The sequence below is a fragment of the Perca fluviatilis genome, chromosome 11, assembly GCF_010015445.1.
Source record: "Perca fluviatilis chromosome 11, GENO_Pfluv_1.0, whole genome shotgun sequence".
NCBI lineage: Eukaryota > Metazoa > Chordata > Actinopteri > Perciformes > Percidae > Perca > Perca fluviatilis.
The window spans coordinates 1883756-1894438 of NC_053122.1; the positions used below are offsets into that span (position 1 = coordinate 1883756).

General features: G+C 39.9%; 1 protein-coding gene across 1 annotated transcript; it reads left to right on the forward strand.

The window, feature by feature from the left end:
* The first annotated feature begins 5367 nt into the window (after nucleotides 1-5367).
* LOC120568500 (heterogeneous nuclear ribonucleoprotein A/B-like) lies at nucleotides 5368-6543 on the forward strand. The gene is made up of 2 exons (XM_039816058.1): nucleotides 5368-5401; nucleotides 5855-6543. The coding sequence occupies exons 1-2, from the start codon at nucleotides 5368-5370 to the stop codon at nucleotides 6541-6543; spliced, it is 723 nt and encodes a 240-aa protein (XP_039671992.1).
* Nucleotides 6544-10683: the final 4140 nt, after the last annotated feature.

Sequence of the window (10683 nt, forward strand, 5' to 3'; positions counted from 1 at the left end):
AGCATTTTATGGATCTGCAGATCTCCTCTGCTGCAGTGACAGACTCTGCTCTGTACTACTGTGCTGTGATGCCCACAGCTACAGCAAACCCACAGTCTCTGTACAAAAACACAAGCTGACAAACTGACAAGCTGCTAGAAGAGTTGTTTCCCACACTGTTGTACTGAACTTTGTACCTCCACTAGAGGGCGACATTATCAAGTAGGAGGTGCACTACTTCTGCACTGTGTTCAACCATTCAGTCAATAATAAGTGCTGCTGTGAAGAGAACAATTCTCAGACTGAATGTTGATCATCAGCTCGTTTCTCCTGTTGATTTAAACGTTGTTGTAGAGATGGAACATTGGCTGTGGATTATTCTTGCTGCTCTTTTCTTTGGTAAGATACAAAGAACGACATGGTTTTATTATTTTCTAAAGATTTATATAAACTGCAGTTCAGAGCAGAAATCTCTCTTTTTCTTATTTCAATTTGAAAAGTGCAAAGAGAAAAACCAAAAAAGTACAAAAAAAAACTTCTCAAATACACAAACACATCCACATCAATCACACACATCCATGAAATAACTGTATACATAAATATATAGAAATAATTAATTACAAATTGCACAGGGTTTGATATGCTTATAGGAGGCCCTGTTTTTGCTTAGAACAAGCTAAAGCCATCACAGGATTAAAATTTCCGTGTCAAATTTGGTGTCTATCGAATTGTCTGCTCATTGGCTAAAAAGGTACATGGGTCTTGTCAACATGGTGTCAGAGGCATCCTCAGCTTCCAATGGGGATATCAAAGGCAAAACGGAACAGATTGGTTTATACCAGGTATCGGTGAAAACCTTAGAACTCAGAGAATACAGTGACTCCTGCATCAAGCATGTAGGATACAAGTGTGAAAATGAAAAACAGATTTTCCACTGGTATTCGGCCAGAAACTTCAACATTGTGAGGCAAACAGCTCATTTTGGATATGACGGCTTGGATATTCAAATTTCCTTGGAGTCTTGGAGATTTATGAAAAGAAATTTATCCCTGAAACTAATTAGACAGCTGCAGCTGATTCAGAATTCTGCAGCAATAGTTCTCACTAGGACAAAAAAAGTGGATCATATCACTCCAGTTCTAAAGACTTTAAATTGGCTTCCTGTGCCTCAAAGAATGGATTTCAAAATACTTATGCTGATTTATAAATCCCAAATGGCTTAGGACTAAAATATATCTCAGATCAGACTTCTCAGGTCGTCTGGAACAGGTTTGCTCGTGGTCCCCAGAGTCAGAACTAAACAGGGAGAAGCAGCATTCACTTTTTAATGCTCCGCATATCTGGAACAAAATACCAGAAAACTGCAGGTCTGCCCCAACTCTCAGCTCTTTTAAATCAAGACTGAAGACCTTTATTTTTGATGATGCTTTTCGTTAATTCTTTTATCGAACAGTGAATTTTATTCTTGTATTTTATTTCGTATACAATTTCAATGCGAATTGTAAAGTAAACGTTTATGGGATATCAACATGAAGGTTAATAAATGGTAGAGACTTACCTGATTGAAGTAGGGGCCAGACAAGAGTTGAAACGTGGACCAGTAAGATACCAAAGAAAGCGATGTGTTAGAATCCTGGAACGAACGAGCACGGGCTATAAACAGGAGCGAGTACTGGTTTCTACATGAGCTGAGGTTTAAGTTTGTTTGTCTGTTGCGCTACTGCTGTGCTGCCGATATGTATGTGCGCAATTTGTATGCTTGATAATTGTTACGTTTGTCACGCTGATAAAACCTTATTTGTGGTCTGATTTTTAACGCTGTCGGCTCGATAGTATCCGTGACTATATTCCAGTAAATGTTTGAAATTGGTGCGTTTCACTGTCACACAAGCTACTTCCTGGTTGCGGTGCTGGATGGGAAATGTAGTTAATCGCTTTACATTGGTAATGGATTGCTGTGCACAGCGTCGCTATCTGAAACTACACTCGCTGTTTACACTTTAGACCAACATACACCTGTGTGGTTTTGGGCTACTGGTTTAATGTGTAACATTGATATTGATGTGCATTTCTGTTTAGATATATGCGCTTTGTTTAGTCATTCAGTTTAAACACTATGTATATTGTTACGACCCCGCCTCTGCAGTGCAAGGGTGGTTCCTCCTGCAACACAGAGGAGGGTCGTTAGTGATTGGAGCCACCTGGGCTCAGGTTATTTAAGCTGCTTCTAATCACTTTTTTTCTCTCTCTCTCTCTGCTCCTCCAGGTATGATCCTGTTTTGTTTGTTCCTTTTTAGTTTTACTTAGTTTCCACTCAGTCATTTTCACACATACAGACTCACTCACCCATGCACTTTACAGTAATGGTGGGCAGATCGAGGCTTCGTGAAACAGTGAAACAGTTGAAGCAAATGTGTCATATTGTGTCGAGGCTTCGAAACAATCTGACACCCGTCTCAACGATGACACCTAGTGGTCACTTGCAGGTGTTGATCTGAAACAACCTTGATAACGAGCCATTAAAAAAATAAAAAATGTATTATTGTATTGTATTATTTTTCTAATATGTGAAGCTTGTAAGGCATGTAGACTCCTCACTGTGCATAATGCTATTTTGGTCATAAAAAATGAATATTAATAAAAGAAATCAAGCCACAATGTCTCACTTTTTAATAGATTTTCATTCAAAAATATGTATTTCTCTGCTGTGGAAGGACTTAGCCTACTTCGTTTTTTACAGATAATTTCTCCAGCCTTTGAAAAGATCCTCTCACAAGGGACACTTGTTGCTGGCATGCAAAGATATTTTTTAGCAAGGACATACAAATGAGGAAAGATTACTGCTCTCTCTTTCCAGTAAGTTAGGGGATCATGAGTTCTGGGCAAAAACGCATAGTTGTGGTATTTTTTCACTTCCACTGTGGCTTCAGCTGTAGCATTATGTATAATCTGGGTTTTACGGATACGATCATTAAAACGTTCCCATAAACTGTCCTGTTCTATCTATCTATCTATCTATCTATCTATCTATCTATCTATTAATGTGTCACTGTATGTAGGTCTATACTCTGTCTGTCTCAGTCTATCAGTCAATGTGTAAATTTAAATGTAAGACTAAATATAACTAAACAAATCGCACTATGAATGTCACTATATCACCAAATATCCACTATCTCAAAATCAAACTCATCTCACAAAAACCCACGAGGTCAAGGTGCGTTGACTTCACTTTTATACTGATGTACGATGTGTGTTCCCGACCCTGTCAATCAAACGCTGATTTGGCGGACCATGCCACCTGTTGAAACACTAGTGAAACACTCCGGTGTTTCATTTAGCCATAGTCACGTGACATCAGTGTTTTGAATCGCGCTTCGGATCAGTGTTTCGAAACATCTGCGCTTCGGGATCTCGGCAAAGCTTCGGAACATCAGTTTCACTTCAGCCATCCCTACTTTACAGACCCCTTACATTATGACATTTTCACACCTCATTCCTTTTTCTTTGTTTATAGTTAATATTTTTGGTTTACAATAAAGCATTTTCTTCATTGGCCTATACTTGTTGGTGTCCCCTCATTCTTTGCCACAGGCCATGAGCTGGTTTGTGACAAGTGGGGGCTCGTCTTTAAGTTAAAGTTAATTATACTTTAGTCTTGCTTTAGTATTTTAGTTTACTTTGACAATTTTCAATAGTTGGTTAAAGTTTTGTCTAGACTGTTTTTGCCTTATTGATTTGTTTGTTTACTTGTAGTTTGGCTTATTTAATTATGGTTTTGTAGTTAATTTGGGTTAGTAGTTTTGTTAGTTTAGCTCAGATTGCCAAACTTTTGTTTGAGGGGATGCTTTGGTATGGCCAATATTATTGGAGAGAGCAATGAGAGCCATGTGTTCCTCTTGTTCAGTTAACTTTATAGCTAAATTTGGTTAGCAATTCACTTTGGGCCTGTTCTGGGTTTTTGTTTAGGTGGGAGTCCTCTCCTGTTGAGGCTTATCAGCGAGTGTCAATAGGAGGCTTGTGGTGGTTTTGTTTTAGGTGGCAGTGAACGTGGGTAGAGCTTCCTTTTTTCCCTACATCGGCTCGGGAGCACCTCTGTGGGAGGGGCCACCAGGTTCTGGTTGTCTTTTCCACTCCGCTGGTTTTGTGTGCATAAACCCCACCACATGTGACTGCACGAAGACCAGGGGCTAGTTAGTTGTTTTGAAGTATAGTGGGGTGTGGCTCCTGTCCTTAAACCCAAACTGGCAGCAGGTGAGTTGTGTATATATTTTTATTTTTATTTTATGTTTTTCTCTTTTTCAGCATTTGTAATAGTTGTATTGGTTGAGGAAGATGTCTTCTATTTTGAGCAGGTTTGTTCAAGCTCCTTAAGAGGTAGCTTTGGAATTGTGTACTAAGAAGCAGTTAATTGAGATTGCTGACCATTATCAGATTGAGATTACTGATAAAAAACTTAGAGACCATTAAGGCTAGGTTAAAGCAGGGTCTTAGGGAAGCAGGTGTTCTTTTGGGTCAGTCTGCTAGTAATGAGGGGGCAAGTTTTCAGTCTAGCCCTTCATTAACTTTTGAACAGCAGAGGGAGTTGTTGCGACTGCAGTTAGAAATGGTGCGATTGCAAGATGTCAATGGGCCAGAAGGAGTACCACAGTTTGATGTTTCACAGAATCTTTGTTTGTTGCCTAAATTTGATGAGTCAGATCCAGATATGTACTTTACTTTATTTGAGCGTATTGTGGGAGCTAAAGCTTGGTCAGATTTGGACATGACTATGTTGTTGCAATGTGCACTTACAGGGAAAGCACTTCAGGCTTTTTCAGCACTGAGTGTAGCTGATAGTAAAGTTTTTGCTAAAGTTAAATCAGCAGTCCTGAGGGTCTACGAGCTTGTGCCGGAGGCATATCGTCAGCGCTTTCATTATAGGGAAAAGCAAAATTCACGAACCTATTCTGAGTTTGTTCGAGATTTGACTTCTGCATTTAATCGTTGGTGCACTGCTTCTGAAGTTGGTACTTTTGAGGGGCTGTCTAACTTGATTGTGTTAGAACAGTTCAACGATTCAGTGTCTGACCAGGTTGCTACATACATTAATGAACGTAAAGTAAGTCTCCAAGTGATGCATCAGTTCTTGCAGATGAGTACAGGTTAACTCATAAAAGCCGTTTTGAGTCAAACAGTGACATGTACTATATAAGTAACTTTACTCCTAGGAATAGTAGGTTATCTTTTTCTGGAGCTTTGTTTCAAAGGCCTCAGCAGCAGTTTGGGTCTGGGGGACCTACAGCACTGGTTGAGGCTAATACTTGTCGCAACTGTTTAGTTGAAGGACATTGGAAGGCAGATTGTCCTCTACTTCAATCAAAAAAGTTAGATCAAGCTAAACCTGCTGTGATGGCAGTTCATGTTGCAGCCTCTGACCACCAGGGTGAGTTTTCTCAACCAATAGTTTAGATTGGTTCTGAGTCTTCCAAAGGTAAATTTTTCAGCCTTTATTTCAGATGGTGTGGTGTCTTTGGTAGATGGCAACCACAATGTTCCTATCAGGATTTTAAGAGACACTGGAGCGTTGGATTCCTTTCTTTTGGAATCTGTTTTGCCGTTCTCCAAGGAGTCTGATACTGGCAGTTGTGTATTGACACGTGGCATGGGACTAGTTCCATTCTTTTCTCATGTACATGATGTTAACCTTAAATGTGGTTTGGTAGAGGGTGATGTAGCCGTTGGGGTTAGGCCCCAGTTGCCAGTACAGGGAGTCCATATGATTTTGGGGAATGACTTGGCAGGTAGTAAGGTGTAGGCGGATGGCAAAATGAACATCTTTAAGAAGCAAGTTTAAGTATTCCCTGTAAAGGTATCTCCAGATTGCAACTGTCTCCAGAGGTTTTTCCAGGTTGTGCTGTTAACCGCTCTGCCTCTTGCAAGGAGGATGCAGGGAAAATGTTTGTTGGTGGTCTCAGCTGGGAAACGAGTAAGAATGAGCTTAAAGATTACGTCACTACATTTGGCGAGGTGACAGATTGCACCATGAAGATGGACCAGCGGACAGGCCGGTCAAGAGGCTTTGGCTTCATTCTCTTTAAAGACGCAGCCAGTGTAGAAAGGGTTCTTGGACAGAAGGAGCACAGGCTTGATGGCAGAGTGATCGACCCAAAGAAAGCCATGGCCATGAAGGATCCAGTCAAGATCTTTGTGGGAGGCCTTAACCCGGAAACCTCAAAGGAAGTCATTCAGGAGTACTTTGGATCCTTTGGAGAGGTTGGGACCGTTGAGCTTCCACAAGATCCAAGGACAGGGAAGAGGAGGGGATTCGTATTCATCACATATAAAGAAGAGACTCCTGTGAAGAAGGTCATAGAGAAGAAATGCCACAATGTCGGTGGAAGGAAGTGTGAGATTAAAATAGCCCAGCCAAAAGAGGTCTACCAGCAGCAGTATGGCGGCCGTGGATACGGAGGACGTGGCAGGGTCCGTGCAGGCCAGAGCTGGGATCAACCTGGATACAACCAGAACTATGGCTACGGACAGTCAGCCAGGGGACACAAGGCGACTGTTAGGAATCGGGATTGAGTTTTGTTTTTTTTTCTTTTTGGGGAACTTTGGATTCGGTTGGGCCAAATTTTGGGCTGAGGGTGGGACCCTCATTTTAAGGGGGGGGATGTTACGACCCCGCCTCTGCAGTGCAGGGGTGGTTCCTCCTGCAACACAGAGGAGGGTCGTTAGTGATTGGAGCCACCTGGGCTCAGGTTATTTAACCTGCTTCTAATCACTTTTTTTCTCTCGCTCTGCTCCTCCAGGTATGATCCTGTTTTGTTTGTTCCTTTTTAGTTTTACTTAGTTTCCACTCAGTCATTTTCACACATACAGACTCACTCACCCATGCACTTTACAGACACCTTACATTATGACATTTTCACACCTCATTCCTTTTTCTTTGTTTATAGTTAATATTTTTGGTTTACAATAAAGCATTTTCTTCATTGGCCTATAATTGTTGTTGGTGTCCCCTCATTCTCTGCCACAGGCCATGAGCCGGTTTGTGACAATATTATAATATTAAGTACTGCCTAGATTGAAATTGATATTCTATTTGTATATTATTCAGAATATGGTATATTATGTATGTGGCTAATATTGTTGTTTACACCGTAGCCTTTCTATTTCTACAGGTTTATAACCTATTTGTTGACTAAACAACTGTATGTGGGAAATCAAAACGGTATAAAAAAACCACGAGTCATAACGTGTCCTCTCCTGACGCCCCGTTCGGTGGGGAGATTCTTAAAGAACCGAACAATCATGCTGAACTATATTTTTTATTTATGTATCTTAAATGGTTTTAAATTTTTATTCATTACTATTTTTATTCTTATTTTACTCCCTATTTTGCTATTGGTTCTTTAATGATTGATTTGTGTAAAGCTCTTTGAGTTGCCTTGTGCTGAAATGTGCTATATAAATAAAATTGCCTTGCCTTGCCTTTGTGGCTAAAGGGACAAGGAAAAAATGTATGGATGCACTCTCGACTCTAGACACCAGCCGCACAGTTTACGGCTGTATCGTTTTATTTTCTTGAAAGTCCATAACATCATAATTCACATAAGAACTCAGTGGAATCACATTTTTTTGCAAAAGTTTTTAACATCCTAATAATTTCAAGAAAACCGAAGCTTCCCCAACACCTTCACCATCTTTGAATGTGACTTAAAAATGCTGCAGAGGACCAAAACATACTAACCTGTCATTTCACATTGAAGAAACATTCTGAAAAACAGCATTAAAATGTAACCTATTGAAATATCAAGTCTCAGTTTACTTTCAAACTTTCTATGAAGAAATATTAAAAAGGCATGTACAAGTTCACTACAATTACCAAAGTCAATCTGCACCAGCTCTAAAACAGGAACCATGACCAGAATTGCTACACTAAGAAAGGAGAGGCAGTGACGTCCACTAGAGGGAGTCACTCACTGTTAAACTTCAATATTTTTCATGATGTAGCCTAGAATCACTTTACCTTAGAGTAATTGAAAGAAGTGAAAATACAGACTTATGAGGAGACTAGACTACGGAGGAGATAAGCTGCTACTGAACTATAGAAGAGAGAGGAACTTCAATATTCAACAGAGATCAATACACAAACCATCAACATTACCTTTATTCAACATGCTGTCACCAGTGTTGCCACAGTTACTTTGAAAAAGTAACTTGGTTACTTTACAGATTACCTGATTTTAAAAGTAACGAAGTTAGATTACAAGTTACTTTATTAGTTACATTCAGCAACTGCCGACAAACCCCCACAGCCTCAACATAAAAATTACAACCGGTTTACTGTGAGGCAGCTCGGCGTTGCCAGTAGTCGGATCTGGTTTATTATGGCACAAAAGAGAGCGAGTCAACGGTATTTAAGGGCAGCATTTCCGCTACAACATACTGCCCGACCAACTTCTTCAACTCTCCACTTACTGGTTTTGCACCGAAATCCAGCTTTTGTTGTTTGGGTGGTAGGAAACCTCCTGCTCTCTGCTTCGCACCACCTGCTGGGACTTGCTCTGTAAGTTTGACTGCAGCGCTGCGACTCTAAATGTTTCTTCAAATTTGACGTAGTGTTTTTGTAGCTAGATAGCACTTTGTCGCCAGCAAAGAGTGTACAACGAACCTTAATACTGCCGTCTTTAGCCGACACAAACTCTAAATAGTGACTATATTTCCAGCTAGAAAGGGCGCATCTTTCAACTCCCTCCATTGTTGTTTACGTTTGTGTCACTGCGTGGTACACGTGAACTGTCCACATGCTGAAAACGTGACCTGTCGCATACGTGACTTCACTCCCCGAGACGCAAGAAAACGCAAAAATATATATTTTTACTAAGGAAAATTACAAAAATAGTAACGCACAGTGACTTGGATAAGTAACTTTAATCTGATTACTGGTTTGGAAACGCGTTAGATTACTCGTTACTGAAAAAAGTGGTCAGATTAGAGTAACGAGTTACAAGTAACGCGTTACGTGGCATCACTGGCTGTCACTGCAGCATTGTTTTTTCTGTATCTTTCCATCCTTACAGGTATTTTAGATTATGCATCATAAACAAGTTGAATCATTGATCATTGATTTTAGACTTCTACATCTAATAACAGAGTTATCTCTTCCTTTAGGTATAAGCTGTGAAGAACTCACTCCAGTCGAGACAGAAAAGTAAAGTTCAGAAGGCAGCTCTGTTACTCTGTCCTACAAATACTCCAAACAAGCAACTTCTGCTGATTATTTCTTCTGGTATCGACAATATCCAGGACAACCACCAGAGTTCATCATCTTTCACTTCGGAATGCAAAATGCAACAAACTCTGGACTCTCTGTTTCTGTAAGTGAGGATAAAACCAAAATGATTCTTCAGATGTCCTTTGCTGCAGTGACAGACTCTTCTCTGTACTACTGTGCTGTGAGGCCCACAGTGACAGGAAACACCAAAACTCTGTACAAAAACACAAGCTGACACACTGACAAGCTGCTGGAAGACTTTTTTTTCCTCACTGTTGTACTGAACATTGTACCTCCACTAGAGGGCGACATTATCAAGTAGTCGGTGCACTACTTCTGCACTGTGTTCAACCATTCAGTCAATAATAAGTGTTGCTGTGAAGAAAACAATTCTCAGACTGAATGTTGAACATCAGCTAGTTTCTCCTGTTGATTTAAACCTTGTTGTAGAGATGGAACATTGGCTGTGGATTATTCTTGCTGCTCTTTTCTTTGGTAAGATACAATTAATATGTATTCTCTCTCAGCATTTTTCACAAGTAACTTAACTGTTAAGTGCTTTTAATGTTTATTATACAGAACAGCAAAACAGATCATGTGTATTGTCATCTAGTACCTTCTAATGATCATTTAATCTGATATCAGATAATTAAAATCCAGACTATTTTTACTGTCTGTTTCTGACTCTCTGACTAGGTAACTCTTTAAACCTACTATTTTTTCTCCTTTAATCAATAATCTTTATTAATTTATCTCCTCCTATGCATGGTTTCTTCTTCCCCAGAGTGTAAAGGAGAAGACAGAGTGATCCAGCCAACAGATGTCAGTACTTCTGAAGGAGAGACAATTACTCTTAACTGTACATTTGAGACAACTAGAGCAAGTCCGAATTTGTACTGGTACAAACAAGAAGTAAATGATTTCCCAAAGTACATGCTGCAACGTTTCTCTGTAAAAGCTGATAATTCTAGAAGGCTAGAGAGAGTTGATGCTACAATAAAGGATAAGTCCTTTCCTCTGAAGATCCAGAAGCTTCAGCTGTCTGACTCTGCTGTGTACTACTGTGCTCTGCAGCCCACAGTGACAGGAAACACTAAAAGTCTGTACAAAAACCTTTGGAGCAAAGATAACACAATACTCCACAAAGTCCACCAGAGGGAGTCATACACTGTTAAACTTCAATATTTTTCATGATATAGTCTAGAATCACTTTACAGAGAGACTCAGGGAGGAGCTGAGCTGTTTCTGAACAATAGAAGAGAGAGGACCTTCTATATTCAACAGAGATCATTACACAAACCATCAACATTACCTTTATTCAACATGCTGTCACTGCAGCATTGTGTGTTTTGTCTGATGTTTCTCTCCATTCTAACAGGTATGTTAGATTATACAGCATGAAAAGTTGTATTCTCATAACATCTGAACGTAAATCATTGATTATG

What these genes read in the sequence shown, in the direction of transcription:
- LOC120568500 (XM_039816058.1), top strand. Translation starts at nt 5,368, where the DNA reads ATGGCAGTTCATGTTGCAGCCTCTGACCACCAGG. An exon ending in TGCAGCCTCTGACCACCAGG is followed by an intron (nt 5,402 to 5,854) that starts GTGAGTTTTCTC and finishes AACTGTCTCCAG; the next exon opens with AGGTTTTTCCAGGTTGTGCT.